The following is a 19756-nucleotide window of genomic DNA, read 5'->3' as shown; positions in this document are numbered from 1 at the left end:
TACAACACAGGTAGTCAGTCCTTAGTGGGGTATGGATCAGGGCCTCTTAACTTTACAAAATGTCCAAAGCCGGAACCTCCCCATCTAACCACCAGAGGGCAGCAGCAGGCAACTGTTCCAAAGCCTAGTGCAGTCCCTCCGTTCTCCACCAGAGGGAGATTCTAGCACAGCAGCTGGATTCTGGGGCCAAGAGGGTTGCAGCCCCTCTGGTCCTTTTAACCTCACCGTTGGGCCCAGCCTGCCAGGACCCTAACCAACCCAGATGAGTCAGGCTGGAACCAAGTTAATAAATACAATTCAGGATTTATTAAAAACCAGGGCTCCCCTGCTGTGCCCTCCTGGCACTAAGTAAATAAATAACCAGAGGGAACACAGCTGGGGAAAGGGGAAGAGAAATCAGATCTCAAGACAGATACTTTTAACTGCCCCTCAGTTTCCCAACTCCCCCTCCCCCCTATGGCTCTTGGGACATAGCACCAGCAGGCACCTCAGTCCGGGGTAGAGTGTGGCCCGCACCAAGGCATGTCCGCCCTGTCCAGGAGACAGGCCCTGGGATCACTTATTTCCAAGCCCTTGATGACCCTAAGACCTGCTTTCCTCAGAGGCCAGGGCTGAAGCACCAATAGGAGGCACCTGAGGGTGGTAGAGGAGGAGGGAGGGGGAACAGGGTAACAGAACCCAGGCAGCAGAAGCAGCTGTAAGGGGGTCCGGCCCCCTCTTCAGGTTCAGCCAGTGCCTGATGGAGGTCATGTTCCATCCCCCTTTCTCCTGCAGCCCCATCTGCATTCAGCTCAGGATCTTTCGGGGCAATTCAACAGAGGCACGGATGAAGACTGCATCATCCCGCACATAGTTTCGCTTGCGGATATCCTGGTGGGAGATAAACTTGGGGTAGCCAAAGCCCAGAGAACTCTCATCCAGGGAGCCCCGCCAAGTGCCTGGTTTTTGGAAATTCTTCCAGTTTGGGTCAGGGTGAAAGGTCTCAGTGACATGCTGTGGCTTAGCCAGCCCAGGGTCGCTCTGATCCAGCAGGGAGAAGGTGACGCGGCGAGCAAAGGGCCACTCGAGGAGATTGTCAAAGGCACCTGGCAGCACGCGAATGTAGAGTGAGAGATGTGTGCCCTCACCACTGCCATTGCCATTGAGAAAGGCAGACACCTGCAGCTTGTAGCCATACTTATGTGTGTAGAAGGCAGGGCTGAAGCACTCGAGGTTGGGCTTGGCTTTGGCCTCCTGGAGCCGTCGCCCGTAACTGCCAATCTTCCAGATGAGTACGCCATCACTGCCCACCGACAGCTCCTCCAACTCTCTTCGCAGCTCCTGCAGCTCCTGCCGTTGCCGGCTCACCAGGGCACACATCATGGCCAGATGTGGCTTCACGCTCTCCTCCACGTGCCGCGCCATTGCCAGCTTAGGGCACTGTTGGCAAAGCCCCGGGCCATGGGGGAAGGGAGGAGAGCTATCAGTAGGGGCAAGTCCAGAGGACAGGAGAGGAGTGGGTACAGGGTGGCCAGCACCCAGCTCTACATGAGGAAGACAGATGGCACTAGGAGGAGGCTGGAGCTGGCCAGAAAGGGGAAGGACGGAAGGCTTCAGACCAGCAGAGAAGGGACCATTAAGGGCCTCTGTCCGAGGCTTCAAGGACCAAGAAGGGAGCTGACAGGAAGAGGGGCATCTCACCCTGTGCTTGCAGCCAGAGTCCTTGAATGGGCACAGCACCAGGGCAGTGCTACAGCTGTCCTTCAGATGGCCCGGCAGGTCCTCCCGAGCGATGGTGCCCACGCCACACTGGTTGGGACAGGGCACAGGCAGCCTGGGGCACTGGTACTGGTGGCTCTGGGGTGGCAGGGCAGAGAGAAGCAGTTAGCAGCCCAACTCCCTGCTACCTGCCCCATCGCCCCCAGCTCAGGAAGGGCCTCACCTGGATGGTGTCAAAGACGAACTCCTTGGTGCAGTAGGCGCAAGGCTGGGTGCGCTTGGGGCACTCAGAAGTGGCATGCTGAGCCAGCAGCCGCCGCATCATGCGGGCACCACACTTGTTCTCACAGTACACACTCTCTTGGGGGCACACGCCCTCGTGGCTCTGTGGAAATGCCAGATGGGCTGAGTTTAGGGATCCGTGGGCCACCAGGTACCCCACTCTCCCTCTACTGTCAGCCAGGCCCCACCCACCTCAAAGGCCTCCCCACTGAAGTCACAGCCACAAAACTCGCACTTGAGGCGCCGCTTGGGGCAGTCGTGCTGCAGGTGTGCAGGCAGATCCCGGCGGCTCAGCTTGGCAGGGCAGCGGTTGGGGCAGGGGACCACATTGAAGCTGCAGGTATTCAGGTGGCCCTGGTGGGAGAGATGGCAGTTAGTGCCTGCCAAGAGAGGGAAGTGCCCCCTGCCCGCCCCCATCAGAGCCTCACCTGTAGGTGCCGAAGGGGCCCACTCCAGCGGCAGCCCTCCTCACTGTGGATACAGCGGATAGGCAGGCCCAGTACCTGGACCTCTAGCTCTGGGTCTGGGTAGATCTGTGGGCAAGAAAGGAATGGTCAGGGTCAGAGCCCGCTACAGTCCCTGGTTCCCACCTCCTCCACCCCCAGACAGGGTAGCTCTACCTTAGAGCCAGTAACAGCCTCTCTTGGGCTAAATGCCTCTCTATGCCCAGGAACAAAGGGCACAGCTGGTAGTATCTGCTCCAACACTAGATTCCAGGGTCCCCCAACATGCTGGCACATGACACTCCCTTTGGAGTGGCAGCCAATCAGCCTGCTTAGTCTAGGCAGCCCCCACACCCTCTGCTTCCTTCCCCCTGGGAGAGGGGTCCTGGCCCTCAGCCACAGGTCTGGCCAGCCACCCGAAGAGGAGGGGAACACTTCTTGTGGGCACAGAGCAGCTCTGTGCACCCCCACAGGCTGGGCATTGTGCCTGCCCTCCAGGGCAAACACAGGCCTCATTTGCAAACTGGCGTGGTGGGAGGGAACAGGCCACCTTTGTGGGGGCACACGATTTCACAGCACTGGGTTGACACTGGCCCTGAGCCCACTGACTGCCAGCAGCTGCAGCCTCCACCAAGGGCAAGAGCCTGTACCTGGCACTGTGGACTCACCTTGGCATAGTCCAGAGGAAGCTGGTCCTCAGGGCACTTGAAGACTCCTTCACTGCGGGGGGTTAGGGGGGAGAGACAGGGTCAAGGCTCCACACTATGGGAAGGGAGAGCCCCAGGCCTGACTCTCTCAACCAGGGCAGCCTCCTTCCCTCACCAGACCAGTTCCCAGGCAGCCTCACCTGAGAGGGTAAGCAGAGGCCTGAGGGTACCCACTTCTCCAGGACCCCAGAAGATCCCAGGTCTTGTCCTGGGGAGGGGTGGTTCTGGAGGCCAAGGCAGCTGCCTTAGACAGCATTTGGCCAACAGGTGGCAGCTGGCACCCCTCCTCCCAGGGTGGCAGCTGGACTAGGAAAGGAACAGGCTGCCCAGCCAACCCCTCCCCTGGGTTAGTTTTCATTGGTCAGGCTGAAAGCTGATTTGGGGGGGGGGGTGGCTGGTGATCAGGGATGAACTGAGATTAAGTGCCAGGGCTGCCCAGCCCCATGAGGGTGCCCAGCAAAGAACCCAGGGCAAAGGTCAGCTTGGAGCCACCCTACCCAATCCCTTCCCTCTTCCTATGAGGGTGTGTCTCCTAAAGCAAAGAGGAGGAAAGGTACTGTGTTTATGTTCCCACCCAGTTCTCATCACCTGCCTCTGAAAAGGGGCTCAATGTCCCCATTTTGCAGATCAAAGAACTGTCCCACCCAGTTCTCATCACCTGCCTCTGAAAAGGGGCTCAATGTCCCCATTTTGCAGCTCACAGATGAAGCAGCACCTACATATGTCTGATTCCACAGCTAAGATCAGTTCTACTACCCTGCATACAGAAGAAATGCTAGTGCAAGAAAAACTGTCCAGACAAGCATACCAAGGCTCTGGTCACTGCACAGCAGGCATGTGAAGCCTGCTGACCCTGTCCACTGCCCTCCCTCTCCTCCACCAATCCCTCTCCAGGTTGTTAGCACTCAAGGAACCTCTGGCACGCATCCTTCCGCCAACATGGCCTTGCTGACCCTAGCCAGGACCAGTCACACATGCCTGGCACAGCCCAGGCAGGGCAAGGGCTCACCCAGCAGGATTGAAGGCCCTCAGGCAGGGCATTTCTGGCAAGTCTGAGTCAGGTAGGTAGGAAGCAGGCAAGCATCAAGGCGGAAGCAAAGGCTCCCTGGGAGCCCTGTCCACCACGGCACTTTGCAGGACCTGGGCAGTCCATGGCTCAGGTGCTCAAAGAATTTCTAGCACCCACCTCCTCCCGACCTCACGACTACTACTGGCCATGCTGCCATTGCCAAGAAAAATACGTGCCCAGGCAGTGAGGAGGTGTGCCCGTGCCCACAAGGCAACCAGCCTTTCTGAAAAGACCTGAGTAATGGCCCAGGCAGGAGTGGGGAAAGAGGGTGGGCCATGAGGGAGAGGGTCTGCCTGGCGGCCTCAGGAATGTGCTGACTTAGTGGTTCTGGAGTCAGGGAAGGGACTGAGGCAAGTCCCCAGGCTTCAGGCAGATTAGCCTGGGCAGTTTGGGGCCCAGCCAGGACAAAGGTTCCCCCAGAGCTACGGGCACCCTAGGTGGAAGAGTGGGAGGGGCAGTGAGGAACAGAGCCTGTCCCACTACCTCCCTCCTCCCGGCCTCAGCAACAGAGCTCTCCGGCGCTAGCGGAGGGGGGAAGGCAGGGGCCCGAGACTGCTCCAGGCGGTGCAGTGGAGGCCCAGGCCCAGGGGAGAAGACAGGATGGGGGGAGGGGGCTGTGGGAGAGGAAGAGGGGATTTCCGGGAGGGGGAGGGGCAGAAGCAGCAGAGAGGGGCTGAGGGAGAGGGAAACGGGCCTGACAGCCCCCTCCCCCGCTCCTTCCCCGAGGCAGAGTGGGTCAGCTGAGGAGGGGGGCAGGCTCAGCTGGCTTCATCTGGAAACCAGAGGGCCGGGGAAGGGCACGGGAGAAGACAATGGGACTGTGTGTCGGTAGGGGAGTCTGTGTACACAGAAGGGAGGAGGGTGAGGGAAAAGGAGGAGGGGGCAGCACAGCAGCTTGTGCAGGAGCATATGTGAGGGTAGGACCGGCCCAGGCTGCGGGGAACAGAAAACAAAGGACCTGCTGAGATTTCCGCCAGGCTCGGGGCTGCGGGAGACGGCGGGAGGGAGCACTAAAGGCAGGAGCCCCAAAAATGCTCTCCCTGCCTGCGCCCCGCGAACCCTCACAAACGGCCTCCTGACACATGGCAGTGGCTGACCCAGCCTTCCCGATGCTCTTGGAGCACGACCTCCCCAGGAGCCGGGGCTCCCTCTTCCTGCCTCCCCACACCTGGGACTGAGCAGGTCCCAGCGTGGGCAGGAGATTCAAAACACCGCAAGGCGCCCAAAACTCAACGGGTGCCCAAGAGCCAAGGGGTGACCTGGGTCGGGAGAGGGCAGGGGGCGTTGAGTCACACGCAGGGTGCGACCCCCTAACGATTTCTAGACCGCTCGCTCAAGACCTCCAGGGGCAGGGAAGGACACCCAAAGGGTTCCTACTGCAGTGGAGAGCTGTAGACTCGCAATCCTCCCTCTACCCTGCGACCACGAGCAGCCTGGGCTTAAACCCCAGTTAAGCCTTTAGGTAATCGTGTGACCCCGCGCCAGTCGCAGGCTTTCTTTGAATTTGAATCTCGTTTTCTCATCTGTGAAATGGGAGAACAATAGCTGCGGTTCTCGTAACTTCCGAATAATCAGAAGAGCTTAGGTAGCTGAAAATTCCGGAGGCTTAAGGTGCTGCGCGAAACAGGATTTTGTCCTCTTCCCAGAAGAATTCAAAGTTCAAGGCTGAGGCCGCTCTGGCTCTCAGGTGAGGGGGAAGGGCCGGCCACGGGTCAGGAAGACCCGTGCTTTCCCACCTCGACCCCGCAGGAAGGCAGGGAATTGTTCCCACCTGGGGCGGACGCCAATAGCACGCGGGACCCTACGGATTAGAGCGTGGGGTCCTCCCTCAGGGGGCCTGACGTCCCCGCCGCCTCGTGACGTCACGCTGGGCGCCCCTGAGATCACCGGGCTGCAGCGCAGACAAAGAGCCGTGGTGCCTCTGGCCTCGACCCTCCCCCGGCGGCGTGCCCTATCCCCCACCCGCCGTCCCCCGCTCCCCCCGGGCCGCACCTGAGGAATTCCTGCAGGCAGGTGTCGCAGAAGCGGTGGCCGCAGGTAGAAACCTGCACGGGCTCGCGCATGGGCTTCCCGCACAGCGGGCACAGCAGCCGCCGCTTGGGCTTCTCCAGGAACTTGTAGTCGAAGCCGGGCATGGCGGGCGGGCACGGGCGAGCGGGGCCGGGCGCGCAGCGGCCCCACAGCCCGCGCCTCGCTCGGGCCGCGATCCCGGGTCCGGGCGGCGCCGACTGGCGGCCGCGGCCTGCGCCCAGTTCTTGAGTCCGCCCGCCGGAAGAGGGGGCGGGGCTGCGCTCGCGCGGTCCTAGTGCCCGCCGCGCCCGGCTCCCCACCCGCCCTGCGAGCCGGAGACTTTGGGGTCCGCGCTCCGCCAGGCTCGGCTCCCCCTCGAAGCAGGGGCTCCTCTTTCCCCTCAGGAAGAAAAATCGAGGCTCTGCTTCTCCCCAGAGCTCGGGCTGGGGCTCTGACCCTGGCTGAGGCGGAGGGCCTCGGAGGACATGACGGGACGGGCCGGGCCGAGCTACAAAGATTCTTTTCTCCGGAGTCAATAGCTCAGTCTCAGGGGCCACGTGTCGCCCAGGGGCCCGGGGCTCCAGCTTCCAGGTGCTAGGCAGCCGAAGCCTGGCAATCAGATCCGGGGAGCCCAGCTGGGCGGGGAGGCCGAGCTGGGCGCTGGGCCAGGGGAACCTGGGCTCCAGCCTAAGGCTGCGCCCACATTCCTCCCTCGACCGCGGCCCTGCAGCCCTGATCGAGCCCAACCCAGCCCTGGGGTGGCCGCCACCCCCACCCCTGAAGAGACCCACACTCTAGGCAGGCAGCTGATTTTTATTGGCGCTACTTTCCAGTCATCTGGGAAGCTGGTCTGGTCCAGCCAGCTAACCTTTCTCCCAACCTGCTTTGGGGGAATGGCGTGGGGTGAGGGGCAACCTTACGGCAGGAATCCCCTCTGCAGTCCACTGCAACCCATGCAGTCCCGCAAGGGAAGGGAGGCACTCAGAAATTGTGCAAATCCCTGCCTCAGGATATAAGAGTGGGGGCGGGTGGCAGCACTCCTGGGACCTCCTTGCCTCAGGCCAATGCAGGGGCTAGGCCTCCGGAATGGCCAGTCCAGGCAGGCCCTGGCTTGCCCTGCTCCAAAGCACTGAGCTGCTCTCCCAGTAGACAGCAAGGACTTATTTTCTAACTGGACTAGGGGAAGGGGCAGGGTCTGGGTAGAGCCACAGCTACCGCCAGCCTTTCTCTGCAGAGGCTCTGGAGACCACCCTGCTTCCAAAGGTTAACATCTGGCTTCCAACTCTAGCCAGGCTGAACCCTGAGGACGCTGACTAAAAAGAAAGGGTGGGAAGGGAAAAGAGGGATGCTAAGGGAATAGGGAGGGTTGAGTTTTACACATCCAGGGCAAAATGTGGAGCAGAGGCTTTACTGGTTCTTATACTCCACTGATGATACAATCCAGGGGGATGGTCATGCCTGAGGCACCTGCGCTTTTCAAGAACAAGCAGAGGAGAAGCAATATCAGGGTAGTCCAGAGGTGTATCCAGGTGCCTTAGGGTGGGACTGGCTCATCTGTGACGGCTGGAGAATACAAATGAGAAATCCCTGCAGCTTCCCAGAGGGCAGTGCCCCCAGCAAGACTCAACTACCTCAGTTCCCACACGGGGCCCTAGACTCTGGATCCTGCCAGGCCAGAAACAGAGGTTCACACTAAACTGAACTTGAGAGTTGGAGAAGAAAGAATGCATTTGGGCCCTGGTGAGCAGTGGAGGCAGCCCTTCAGTGAGGCTCAAGAAGCACCCACCCTTGTCCACCCCAGGGGCTCACTTTTGCCCCACAGTTTTTGCTTTCTGGGGGCTGAAGATGGTTTTAGTAATTTGGGCTGTGACCACTGAAGATGGGAGTGCAGACAGAGGCCAGCTGGATTAACCCTTGTGTGGGTGAGGGCGAAGTTATAACTCACGGCGAACAGCTAGGAGAGTGTTTCCATGGCAACAGGACACAGAAGTCACTGTGTAGGGGTGTGTCTCATCCAGCTGCACTAGCCTCGGGAGTCCAGCATCCTCATCCCTCCTTCCCAGTCGACCTCGGGCCCCTTTGCCCCAAGAGTACACTTCACTTTCTGCCAAAGAGAATCCCAAGGAGGGAAATGGGAGAAGGACATAGGTTAGTAAGTAGCTATCCTCCTAGACTGCCATACTGGCCCCAACATGAGGTTGCTGAGTTCAGCAGCCCTGAGCATCACCCACCATTGCCCATGGGCCTGCGCATGCTCCTATCTGCCCCCATAGTGCCCACTAATCACCTGCCCCAATGGCTACAGTGAAGGCATCCCCACAGGCCACCATCGCTATCTTGATGCCCTGGAGGCCCTGGACTTGACAAGGGGCCCGGCTGACCCGGCGAGCGTTGGTACCCAACTGCCCATGCTGATTGCTGCCGAAAGTGTAGCAGTCACCAGAGGCTATAGGGGAAGAGGAAAAGAAGAAAAGGGTGCCTCAACTGAGGACCCAAGGAAGCCAGGAAATTCCACCTCTGACCTGTGCCCACGTCCTGCTCACCAGTTATAGCAGCTGAATGAGCAGTGCCCAGGTCCATGCTCAGCAGGGGCTCCTGGTCCAGGGGTGCAGAACCTAGTGGTGTGAAGCTTAGGGCCTCCTCCACTTGCTGGTGGGGAGCAGGTTCCTCCCCCAGGGAGAGGTGGTCCAAACCCAGCTTATTGAACCTGAGGACAGAGCCAGAAGCCAAGTCCAGTTTATACAGACTGTCCTCGCCCCTACTTATCTGAGCAGGAGCTTGTGCACCAGGGGACAAATCCCACCTTGGGTTGAACCCAGCACCCTCAACCCCTCCTCAGTTCTTATCCCTGATGGGAGGTAGGCAATGACTGAGCACTGGCAGCTGGGGAGGGCGGGGCAGGCTGCTCATCAACATGCATCTACTTACCTGTTGCTCCCACAGGCCAGGGCTCGGCCAGGCACAGTGAGGATCATGGAGGAATCAATACCACATACAACCCGCTGTGCTTCCTGCCCTGGGGGCATGGGTACCTGCTGGGGACAGCTGTGGGACTCCCTGGTGCCCAGTCCCAGCCGGCCTACAAGGAGAAACCAGGATGGGACTAGACTGAGCTTTAGGGTTGGTGATGCCAGGATAAGAAGGACCCATGGAGAGGAAGTAACAGCATGAGTGAAGGCTGTTCCTCAGACTGAAATGCCCATCCTTGGCCCCTCCATGAGTCGAAATCCTACTCCTCCTTTAAGGCCCTGTTTAGATGCCACATCTGTCTCCTCCAGGTGGAGCTCCTTGCCATTCCTTGGGTTCCCACACCTCTGGACCTTGTGGGGAGGCCTGCTGCTGTCTGTCCTCTATCATGATGGGGAATTGTCATCCCTCCTCCATCTAGAATCAGTCCTCTAGGAGGAGAGGAACCCCATCTAAGTCATCTCTATTTTCAATGCCCAGCCTGATTCCTGACCCAGAGAGGTCCACAACAGATACTGCTGGACGAGTCAAATCCCTCTCATTACATCATGAGTACCTGAAGGAAAAGACATCTTGTTTATCTTGTCTCAGCACCCAGCACAGAGTGGGCACATAATGGGTGTGCAATAAAGGTTTCTTGAGTTAATAAATGAATGGAATTAGAGTGAAAAGAGGGAAGAGAGAATGGGCCATGGGGTAGAAGATGGCTGTGAAGAAGAACAAATTGTGGCTGAGGGGTACTGTGTGATGGAGCCAGAGGCTGAAACAGAGTGAAAGCTTACCACCATCTCCGCGGCCCCAGGCAAACAGTTCTCTCTCAGTGGACAGGGCCAGCACGTGAGAGGCCCCACAGGCCACCTGCACCATCTCATAGCCCAGCAGGGCCTCCACAATGGTGGGCTAGAAAGAGAGGAAGCAAGGGTAGACTGTGGGCAAGGGGCCTGGAGTAGCCACCTGGCCTCAACATCCCCTGTAGGGATGAAGTTGAAGGCTGCAAAGTCTCAGGAAGGTGGCTGTCTCTTTAAATCCCCCCTACCCACCACTGCAACCAGTGAGGAAGCCTGGTCTTTCTGTACTTCCCCCGATGCTGCCCAGAACAGGTGCAGCCTGGGAGCTAGAGGGACCTGTGGCTGCTGGGTATTCCCCTGACCTCGGTGTCAGCTCTCAGATGTGGGCTCCTTGCCATCTCCCCACTTCCTCCTCCCCAACGTACACGCAGCACCCACCTGACTGATGTCATTGAGGCTGCCATGGCCTAGGCACCCGTTGCTGCCACTGCCAAAGGTCATGATGATGCCTCGGTCTAGAGAGGGGGACAGTGAGGAAAGGGAAAGAAGAGAGGAAGAAGAGAGGTTAGATTGTTTCCAGACAGACCAGAGCAACCTTGGGCTGGAGGAGCAAGAAAAGTTAATTGCAGGCGAGGGCTGGAAGAATGGGAACGGGGAGAAAGGGACAGGGGTCTTTCTTCCCAAGTGACAGCCTCTGAGCTTTAGTTTCCGGGATCTGTCAAATGGGGATAATGTGACTGCTTTGCCAGGCCTGCTGTGAAGCTAAAGAAGAATGTGCAAGTAGAGCACCCCTGGTGGACAGACGCATTATTAACTGAGTAGTTTGCAAACGACGGGCAACGAGGAAAGTTGCTCTGGAAGGCCTTCTTATAGCGGGGTCTCCACAGGGTAGTCCCCTGACTGGCTCACCAGTTAGGCAGGCTGTGAAGAGGTCCCCACAGGCCACATGCTTGATGGTCACACCTGACTGGCCCTCCAGGAAACGGGAGACGAACTGGGGATGCTGCTCAACTGCTCCCGGAAGGAGGGAGCCCCCTGCGGCGCCTAGGGGCGGGGCCTGCGAGGGGAGACGAGAGGGCGTGGCCGGCGCCTGTGCGCCCGGCTCCTGACACGCCGCCCCCAGCCCCCGGCCCCAGACCCGCGTCCCCCTCCCTCCAGGCACACTCCAGCCGGCTCACCTCCCACAGGATGAGGCGCCCAGAGCGCGTGACGCCGGCCTTCTGCGTGCGCCCGGCTGCCACCTGGACCACCTCTGTGTTGAGCATTGGCAGCCGCAGGGGCGCGCTGAGCCCACCGCCCCACGCGTACACCAACGACAGCGGCGGCGGAATGGCAGGCCGTGTGGGTCCCCGAGGGACGCCTGCAGGGACAGCTCATCAGGCCTTTTAAACTGATGGGAATGCCATAGCGTCCTTGGGAACCCGGGCGGTCGTCCCGACTTACCTCTGCAACGGGCGCTGGTGGTCCTGTTCCCTGTGCTGCCAGGGGCCATCGGTGGCCCGGTGGCTAGGGACTTTTCTGCCCTGCGGGACAGATGGGGACCTCAGGACAAGGACCCTCCTTGGCATTCCCACACGCAGCAATGGAGGGCTTGCCATGCGCGCCCCTCTGCCCCAGGCCTACTATGCTCCCCACCCTGCTGCTGCCCAGGGCCCCCTTCCCTGCTCCCTGCACCGGCCTCCGCATGCGGACGCTGCCCAGGTCGGTGTGGAGGTTGAGGAGCGCACGGATGCAGAGGGGCTGTGCCATGATGTGGCTGAGCGGTGGCCGCTGTGCGGGCTCCAGGCTGAGCAGACTCAGAACCAGCTGGCGAAGCTCAGGGCTGTACCGGTCAGAGATGGGCGCAAAGGTGCCACTCATGATCTTCAGCACCAGCGCTGGCAGGTTCTGTGAAGGCACCAATGTGGGACTGGCCAGAACCTCAGGCCAGGCTCTTAAACAGTAGCACCCCCAGCTCCAGCCCCTAGCCTTGGGTGGTCATAGCCCTGCAGTCAGAAGCCTTTTCTAGTGAGGGGATTCCCAGGAAGACAGGGAAGCCAAACCCTGCTTTTAAGAACCTGATAGGGGAGCTGCAGCTATGTCCTCAGAAATCCCAGGTTGTTGGGAGAACTCAAGTCTTGCCCTTCAGAGGTCCCTAATCTGATGGGAGGGCCCTGCCCTCGGGAGCCCTCAGTTTAATGGGGGGACCCAACGCCCACCATCAGGAACCCATAGTCTGAGGGAAGCCACAGACCCGGCGTGGGGTAACCCACTAATCTGATAAGAGAGAGATAACTCAGCCACAGAAGAAACACAGAAGTGGTTGGTGCCAAGCACTTCAGGGGGGAGGAGCTAGAGGTAGAGATTTCCCAGTTGTCTCCTTGGTGAAGCTTACTCACCGCAGCCTCAAAGGCCCTCTTAAGGCTGGCGAGCTCATAGAGGACACAGCCCAGGGCCCAGATGTCACTCTTCTGGTTGTAGGGCTTGCCCTCACACAGTTCAGGGGAGATGTAGCAAGGAGTACCCACCACCTGCAGGAGGGAAGCTAGTATTTCAGCCTGGAGGTGGGAGGACCAAGGCTCTGCCCACAAGCCTACTTAGAGATAGATTCTCCCTAAAGCAGACAAAAGTGCTTCCTTCTGCAGCCAGGAGCTAAGGGGCCAAGGTCCTGGGGGTGGGAATGAGGTGAGGATAGGGATGTAGAGTGGGCCTCAGCCCTCAAAACCTCCAGCACCGTTACGGTCCCCTCCATGCCCAGGCACCGTATAGGCCTTGCTCTTGCTGCTAAGGATCTTGGAGATGCCGAAGTCACCGATCTTGACGACCATGCGGTGTTTGTCTAGAAGGATGTTTTGGGTCTTGAGGTCCCGGTGCAGGATAAGGTGGGTGTGTACATGATGCAGCGCCAGCAGAATCTGCACAAAGAAGTGCAGGATGGTCTCCTCCTCCAAAAGGGAATTACAACGCTTCTGGATGAACTCAGCCAGGGTGCCACCTGCAGTCACAAGAGACTAGTTAAGATCGAGGTTTTCCATGCCTAAGACTCTCCTTTATATGAAATCAAAGGCCCAGACAGGGCAAGGCCCTACTAGTGACACACAACTGGGGTCGGAACTCTATACCTCTGACCCTCAGCCAAGCCCATTCCAAGCTGATCAGTGCCTGCCCGTCCCAGAGGTGCAGCCAGGCCAGTGCAAGGAGGCTGGCCTACCTGGTGCATATTCCATGGCGATCATGAGGGCTTTGTCCTCCAGGAAGTTCTCGTAGTACTCAATGACATTGGGGTGGTTGAGCAGCTTGAGGACCTGGCACTCGTTCTGGGCTGCCTGCCGCTCTTCTTTGGTCATTTGCTCCACTGGGATCTGCTTGATGATTACCAGCTTCTGGTCAGCCTTGCGCAGGCACAGGTGCACGATCCTGAGGACAGAGAGTATAGTAGTGGGTACCAGCTGAGCCTCCAACCACCTATCAGGCAGGGCAGACCTGGTGACTGGGTTTTCCTTAGGAGAGGGCAATGGGCACCTAAACTAAGAGGTCATCTAAGTAAGTGCACAGAACGCTGAGTTTAGGAATGAGGAGAACTGACCACAAATTGTGTGACACTTTGGGCAAGTCATTTAACTCATCTGGGACTGTTTCACCCCAGGCACAATGAGGTAAAGTTGTTTTGGGCTCTGTAAGTCCCCACAGACTCTGGATTTAACTGCCTGGGTTCACATCCTGACTCCTCCTGTTACTAGTTATCTGGTCTTAAATTATGTAGCCTCAGGATCTGGAAAATAGGATCAATCTCACAAGGTTGTTGAGAAGATAGAACGAGAAAATGCATGGACTGCACTTAGCACAGTGCCTGGCACATCAAAATTACTCAGTGAGTGGAAGCCATTTATAGTATTATTTTCTTCCAACTCTGTAGTCAGTGTCTATTAAGAAGACTTTGGTTCTTTCTCATTCACCACTATAGCCCCACTGCATAGCCTAGTGCATACCCCAGCACATAGTAGGAGCTCAAGAAATATCTGCTGAATGATGTACTATAAGATGATCATCTATGTATTAAATGTATATCTCTAGCTCAGACCTCTCCTCTGAGCCTCAGACTTACATATCCAACTACCTGCATTGCGTCTCTACCTGAATGGCTCGCAAGCATCCTAAATTTTAACAAGTTCAAAATAAAAACTCCTGATGCCTGCCTTCAAAACCTTTCCTTCCTCAGTTTCTTCCATATCAGTAAATGATACCACTGTCCCCCAGTTATTAAAGTCAGACATCTGGAAATTATGCCAGAATCTTTCCTCTATCTGACACTAACACATCAATAAATCCTGTTTCTACCTCCAAGATACTGTGAACCTACCCATTTCTCTCTGTATCTTGTACTATAACCCTTGCCCAAAGCATTTCTTGCCTAGAATACTGCACTAGACTCTGAATGGTCGCTTTCACTCTTGTCACTCTCAAATCTAAATTCCACGCAGCAGCCAGAGTGACATTTTAAAAATGCAAATCAGGGGGAGGGTATAGCTCAAAGTGATACAGCACATGCTTAGCATGCATGAGGTCCTGGGTTGAATCCCTAGTACCTCCCCTAAAAAGTAAATAAACAAATAAACAAACATAATTACCTCCCCCCCTCAAAAAAAAACCTAAAAAAAAAATACAAATCATATCAAGATCATGCCTTTGCTTAAACCTGTTTCCTTTACACTGCAAATAAATCCAACTCCTTTACTCCAGCCTGCAAGGCCATAATCTGGTTCCCGCCCTTTGTGACAATCACATTCTATTCCATTCTTTACGTTGCTCGCTACTTTCCAACTACATTGGACTTTTTCTCAATTCTTGAATACTCTGAATTCTTTCCCATGTGAGGACTTTCGCATAAGCTGTTTCCTCCGCCTGAAAAGCTCTGCCTTCTTCAGAATTCTGGTCCTCATTTCTCAAGTCTTGGCGTTAAATTTCACCTCTCAGAGAAATTTTCCCTGACCACCACAAACAAATGCTCCCTGGTGCCGTACTCTTTTCTCGCAGTTTCTTAATCACTTCTTTAACAATGTTCTGTTTCTTGTATAATTTTCCTATAGTCTGTAAGCTCCGAGAGGGAAAAGACCAAGCCTATTTTGGTCTTAGCTATATATTCAGCACCGAGAGCCAGACACATATAGTTGCCGCTCAGTATCTGTTGAATGAAGAAGTCAGGATCAAAGAACAGAACTCTGCCGTGGGCGCAAAAGGCTGGCCGGGGGCGTGACCTCTTTGGAGGCGGAGTTTCCCGACCTCGACCAGGACCGGAAGCCTGGGCGGGGCTTCCCACCGCGGGCGCTCACGCCTCGGGGCGGGGCTAAGCGGGCAATGATTTCGCGGTCGGAGTTGGGGCTTATATTCTCTCTCCCAGAGCAATTTCCTCCCCCAGAGCCCTGGCTCACCCGAAGGCACCTCTCCCCACCACTCGGATCCGCTCGTACTTCTCCATCTCATTTCTCAGAGTCACATTTCCGGAACCCCGACGCCTAAACGCGGCGCGTGCGCGGACCCTCCCTCCCTGGAGCCACGCCCCCTGTACTGTAAAATAATTGCGGGGTGGAGCAAGTGGAGCTAGGTGTTGATTCCACCTCTCATCTGTCTTGGCTGATTTACACTGTTCTTGCAGCCCGAATCTGCAGTCAGTCTAACAGGGTTCAAGAAATGGGCGATATGCCATTTCTTGGCGCGCTCTGTAAAGGCCAACACGGTACCAGCCACTTAAATGTGGCCGCATCCGGCCCTCGCAAATCTCCCTTAGACCAGAAGGGTTCTCCGCGCAGGCCGAGTAAGGGTGGGAAACGAGGATCGACTTCTCTCTTTCCCCTTCTTTGCCCACTAGTGACGCTGTTTCCGAAGGAGAGGGCAGATTCTCGTTGGCACGCAAACGATAAACACTATCACAACAACCGAGAGCGTCGGCGCTCTCGGTCTGTGGGGGCAGGGTGCAGGATTAGTTTCGTGTTTGCCTAGGGAGGGACCGGGGAAACCCTGAGCTGCGCAAGTTGATTCACCTAGGGAGAACGTAACACGATCTCCAGGCTGTCCCGACTAGCGAGCACCGCGCTCTTCAACACCCATAATTCCCCCGATGCACACATACAACGCTGCCTCCTACAGCACTCAACTAGGGAGGAACTCCTTGGGGGACAATGGGAGGGAAGTGGACCACTATCTGAAAGCTTCGGGGAGAGGAGGAAAGACAGTCGTTTGGGTTATAGAGGTTCAAGGCTTCTGCCCAGAGGTAGGGGGCTGGTTAGTACCAATGTCTAAGATCTTGACCGGAAGTAAGTTTAATTCCAGGTGTCTCCCGGCGCCTCCTGATCTTCACAAGCTCCATAAAAGCTTAGTTAAGGAAGCAGGAAGGATGGTGATTAGCGTCCCTATTTCTGAGTGGGTGAGGAATGTGAGGAAAGGGGTGTTTATCTTCTGCTCCCACCCTGTCCCTTGAAAGGGTGCCTATACTACCCGCGTGGAATGACTGCTGGAAGGGCCCTGTGAGGGCCCCTCGGTCGCTGGCTCAGGCTGGTGTGGCTGGCGGACAAAGCTACCCTGTGAGCAAAGGGGAGCCTAGGGGGAGAAAGCTGCTCAGCCGGGACACTCCGTGCTCTCACCTAGAAACCATAGTTGACCCAGTAGCCCCACAGAGGTTAATGTGTAAGCTTGGAGCCTTCGGGGAGGCAGAGCAAACACCCAAACTGCTTGGCGCCTCAGGCTTCTGGCTTTTCCTCCCTTTTGTAGAACCTCCTCACCCCTCTGCCTCAACTACTCCCATCTCCTTTACCCCTGCCCTCGGTTCTTCACTGCCCTTCCGTTCGCGTAATCTGGCTAACTCCCCACAACCAACCACCTTGTTTCTTCGGCGGCTGGAGGGATTTGGCGCCACGGTGAGGACAGGCTGACACCTAGTGGCTGCGATCTGCAACTGCTCCAGGCCGCCGGCCTGCAGAGTGAGGGTCACTCCAGCAGCCTGGGCCCGCCCCAGCCTCCAGGGAGCAGGGAGAATAGACCTGGGGACTGTCTGAGGGAGGACTGCGACTGCCGCTCGGCCCCAGGAGCATAAGAGCTTGGGAGAAGGGGCGGTGATGGGTTAGTCGACAGTTTCTAGGCACTGACTCGGTGCGGAACGCGGTAGAGGCAGGTAAACATACTCGTCTCTCGCCTGAAGAAACTAGTGATCCAATGCAAGAACAGGGTCCAAATGGAGATCACTGTCAGAAGCTGGGCACCGGCCCGTCCCCAGCACCAGGGATTAAAAGACGTGGGTGTGTGACGGGTCACGCCCAGCTCTGCCCATAAGGGAGTTGAGGGCGGAGAGAAAGCTCTCTCAGTACCTGCCCAGGCAGAGGAGTCTGGACCCCCGGAAAAAGGTAGGGTGCGGGTTAACGAGACGAAGTGAGCGAGCAGGACTCCGTCGGCAGTCGGGAGGCGCCAGCGAGGGATGGCTCGGTGGCGGCGCCCCTAGGACAGCCGCCTTCCCCTTAAGTCCGCGAGAGCCCGGCAGGGCCCAGGGGCCCCCGGGAAACGCCGCTTGAGCCCTCTGAGCTACAGAGGCACTGGAGGGGCGGGGACAGGCGGAGGCGGGGCGGGGGCGCGGGCGGTTGGGGGCGGGGGCAGAGGCCGGCAGGGAGGGGACGGGAGGGGAGAAGGGGCCTACAGGGCTCCGCGGAAACCGTGTGTGAGGCTGGCGGCCGGCGGGAGAGGCGTCTGGGGTGAACTGGCCCGAGAGGGAGCCCCGTTCCCGAACAGCCCGCGGAGGCCGCCTAGAGGGCGGACAGGTAGAAGGCAGGGAGGGCCAGCATGCCCCCAGTGCCGCTCCCCGTCCTGCTGCTGCTCCTGGGCGCCACGCTGACCTTCCGGGCGCTCCGACACACGCTCTGTCGCCTGCCCCTGCCTGCACACGTGCGCGCCGACCCCCTGCGCACCTGGCGCTGGCACAACCTGCTCGTCTCCTTCACTCATTCCATTGTGTCAGGGATCTGGGCACTGCTGTGGTGAGTGAAGGACTGGGGGAGTGAAGGAGGCTAGGGGATCCCGCATTACTTGCCGCATCACTCACCAGCGGGCTGAGGCCCAGGCAGTCTCACCTGATTCCCAGTTTAGAATGCTGTCCAACCAGGAACTGCAGCAGCCCCAGGGGAGGGGGGTGGTGTCTCACCTAGGAAATGGGAGACACCTGGGTTTAAGCCGAGCTCCTCCGAGCTCCGCAGTCAGCCAATAGCGTCAGCCCAGACTCCCCGAGGACTAGCAAGGGTAATGGGGGAAGTTGTGCGTCCTTGGGGATACCGAGATGATGAGAGCCTACCTTCTTCCCTCCCTTCCAGTATATGGCAGACCCCTGAGATGCTGGTGGAAATTGAGACAGCATGGTCGCTTTCTGGCTATCTGCTCGTTTGCTTCTCCACAGGTGGGTCTTGCCCAGGAAGCATTAAATAGGTGGGGGGACAGGGATAAGCTTGTTCAGTCCCCTTAATACCTCTTCCCCCACCCCTCCCCTAGGGTATTTCATCCACGACACCGTGGATATCTTGATTAGCCATCAGGCACGAGCTTCTTGGGAATACCTTGTCCATCATGTCATGGTAAGTGAGAAGCAGAGGATATTGTATAGGCTTAGTGCTAGCAACCTAGTCTCAGCCCTGTCTTTTTGAACCTGGGAGGTATAGGCCATCTTTCAACACCACTCCAATGACGCCCTGCATCTTCTCATGCTAGAATGCCTTAGGTTGACTGTCTGTGCCCTTGATTCACTATTTGAGGCCAGCAATCAAGGCCTCACCTTCTTAGACTGGAAACTCCACCCAGACCAAGGACCTCTGGGCAGGGATCAAAATGCAGTGTTGAATCCACTGTAAACTCTTCCCAGAAGAAAGCAAATAGGGGAGCATTTCCTAGCCCTTAAGTCGGTAGCCTTGATATTCTCACCAACTTTCCAGTTAAAGTCTTGGCATGTGAATTCCCTAACACGTTCTCTCCCTTGCATTGTAGGCTATGGGTGCCTTCTTTTCAGGCATCTTTTGGAAAAGATTTGTTGGTGGGGGCGTCCTAACACTGCTGGTGGAGGTCAGCAACATCTTCCTCACTATACGAATGATGATGAAGATCAACAATGCCCAGGATCTCCTCCTCTATCGGGTGAACAAATATGTCAACTTGGTCATGTACTTTCTCTTCCGCCTGGCCCCTCAGGCCTACCTTACCCATTACTTCCTGGGTTATGCTGGCCAGAGGACCCTGGGAACCTTTCTGCTGAGCATCTTGCTCTTGCTGGATGTCATGATCCTCATCTACTTTTCCCGCCTTCTCCGCTCTGACTTTTGCCCTGACCGTGTTCCCAGCCAGCAACACAAAGACAAGTTCTTGACTGAATGAAAAGCAGAGCTGGGAACTTGTGGCAAGGACAGCAAACACAGCCAAGAACAGCCCCACACATAAATGAAGACTTAGCCCCTTGCCGGAGGCATCCTCTGGGGCCAGCCTCTTCACCCGCTATTGCAAACCCTAATGAAAGCACTCCTCTGAAGTTCTTGTTCTTTCTTGGACAAGGGGTGAAGGAAGCAGACAGACTGGTTGGGCATGGTAGATGGGTGTGGGGGAAAGGTGCACCCAACCCACATTGCCCTGAATGGATGCTAATGAAGACTGCGGATCTCTTCCAGGGATAAAGGTGTTCTTGTAAAGCTTCTTGCTTGTTCTCTTTTTTACCTCTATGATGGAGACAAGTTGTAGTTGTCCTAGGACAACCAATCCTAATGTGGGTCATAAGTATCTCTGCTATAAATTTGGTGA

General features: G+C 57.1%; 3 protein-coding genes across 8 annotated transcripts; 1 reads left to right on the top strand and 2 right to left on the bottom strand.

The window, feature by feature from the left end:
- Positions 1-283: 283 nt before the first annotated feature.
- Positions 284-6334, bottom strand: TRAF4 (TNF receptor associated factor 4). Of its 2 annotated transcripts, none has more exons than XM_074343134.1 (7): positions 6192-6334; positions 3092-3143; positions 2409-2513; positions 2173-2334; positions 1922-2083; positions 1681-1836; positions 284-1419 (listed from the first exon to the last, which is right to left on the bottom strand). In XM_074343134.1, the coding sequence occupies exons 1-7, from the start codon at positions 6332-6334 to the stop codon at positions 787-789; spliced, it is 1413 nt and encodes a 470-aa protein (XP_074199235.1). In that variant the 3' UTR covers positions 284-786. The 2 variants fall into 2 exon arrangements, with proteins under 2 accessions (XP_074199235.1, XP_074199234.1); XM_074343133.1 differs by lacking the exon at positions 6192-6334 and adding an exon at positions 3271-6159.
- Positions 6335-6510: 176 nt separating this feature from the next.
- Positions 6511-18248, bottom strand: NEK8 (NIMA related kinase 8). 5 transcript variants are annotated; one of them, XM_074343124.1, is made up of 15 exons: positions 15373-15522; positions 13155-13360; positions 12706-12938; positions 12343-12474; positions 11643-11851; positions 11408-11487; positions 11143-11324; positions 10874-11021; positions 10403-10479; positions 9959-10076; positions 9138-9288; positions 8753-8916; positions 8497-8655; positions 8155-8313; positions 6511-6818 (listed from the first exon to the last, which is right to left on the bottom strand). In XM_074343124.1, exons 1-15 carry the CDS (start codon positions 15417-15419, stop codon positions 6742-6744), a joined length of 2142 nt encoding a protein of 713 aa, XP_074199225.1. In that variant the 5' UTR covers positions 15420-15522; the 3' UTR covers positions 6511-6741. The 5 variants fall into 5 exon arrangements, with proteins under 5 accessions (XP_074199225.1, XP_074199228.1, XP_074199227.1 ...); XM_074343127.1 differs by lacking the exon at positions 15373-15522 and adding an exon at positions 14965-15113; XM_074343126.1 differs by lacking the exon at positions 15373-15522 and adding an exon at positions 18055-18248 and having other exon boundaries at positions 6513-6818.
- Positions 17589-19651, top strand: TLCD1 (TLC domain containing 1). The gene is made up of 4 exons (XM_010958256.3): positions 17589-17961; positions 18292-18374; positions 18467-18549; positions 18956-19651. The coding sequence occupies exons 1-4, from the start codon at positions 17768-17770 to the stop codon at positions 19337-19339; spliced, it is 744 nt and encodes a 247-aa protein (XP_010956558.1). The 5' UTR covers positions 17589-17767; the 3' UTR covers positions 19340-19651.
- Positions 19652-19756: the final 105 nt, after the last annotated feature.

Source organism: Camelus bactrianus, chromosome 16 (assembly GCF_048773025.1).
Source record: "Camelus bactrianus isolate YW-2024 breed Bactrian camel chromosome 16, ASM4877302v1, whole genome shotgun sequence".
NCBI classification, from domain to species: domain Eukaryota; kingdom Metazoa; phylum Chordata; class Mammalia; order Artiodactyla; family Camelidae; genus Camelus; species Camelus bactrianus.
This window is presented reverse-complemented; position numbering and strand designations above follow the sequence as displayed.

Excerpts from the sequence above, each read along its gene's own strand:
- NEK8 (XM_074343124.1), bottom strand. The coding sequence starts at position 15,419 with ATGGAGAAGTACGAGCGGATCCGAGTGGTGGGGAGAGGTGCCTTCGG. Across the intron at positions 11,022-11,142 it reads GGCGCCTCATCCTGTGGGAG|GCCCCGCCCCTAGGCGCCGC; the intron begins GTGAGCCGGCTG and ends CTCCCCTCGCAG. Across the intron at positions 10,480-10,873 it reads CTTCACAGCCTGCCTAACTG|ACCGAGGCATCATCATGACC; the intron begins GTGAGCCAGTCA and ends CCCCCTCTCTAG.
- TRAF4 (XM_074343133.1), bottom strand. The coding sequence starts at position 3,488 with ATGAAAACTAACCCAGGGGAGGGGTTGGCTGGGCAGCCTGTTCCTTTC. Across the intron at positions 2,084-2,172 it reads TCAGTGGGGAGGCCTTTGAG|AGCCACGAGGGCGTGTGCCC; the intron begins GTGGGTGGGGCC and ends GCATTTCCACAG. Across the intron at positions 1,837-1,921 it reads TCGTCTTTGACACCATCCAG|AGCCACCAGTACCAGTGCCC; the intron begins GTGAGGCCCTTC and ends CTGCCACCCCAG.
- TLCD1 (XM_010958256.3), top strand. The coding sequence starts at position 17,768 with ATGCCCCCAGTGCCGCTCCCCGTCCTGCTGCTGCTCCTGGGCGCCACG. Across the intron at positions 17,962-18,291 it reads GGGATCTGGGCACTGCTGTG|TATATGGCAGACCCCTGAGA; the intron begins GTGAGTGAAGGA and ends CCTCCCTTCCAG. Across the intron at positions 18,375-18,466 it reads GCTCGTTTGCTTCTCCACAG|GGTATTTCATCCACGACACC; the intron begins GTGGGTCTTGCC and ends CCCCTCCCCTAG.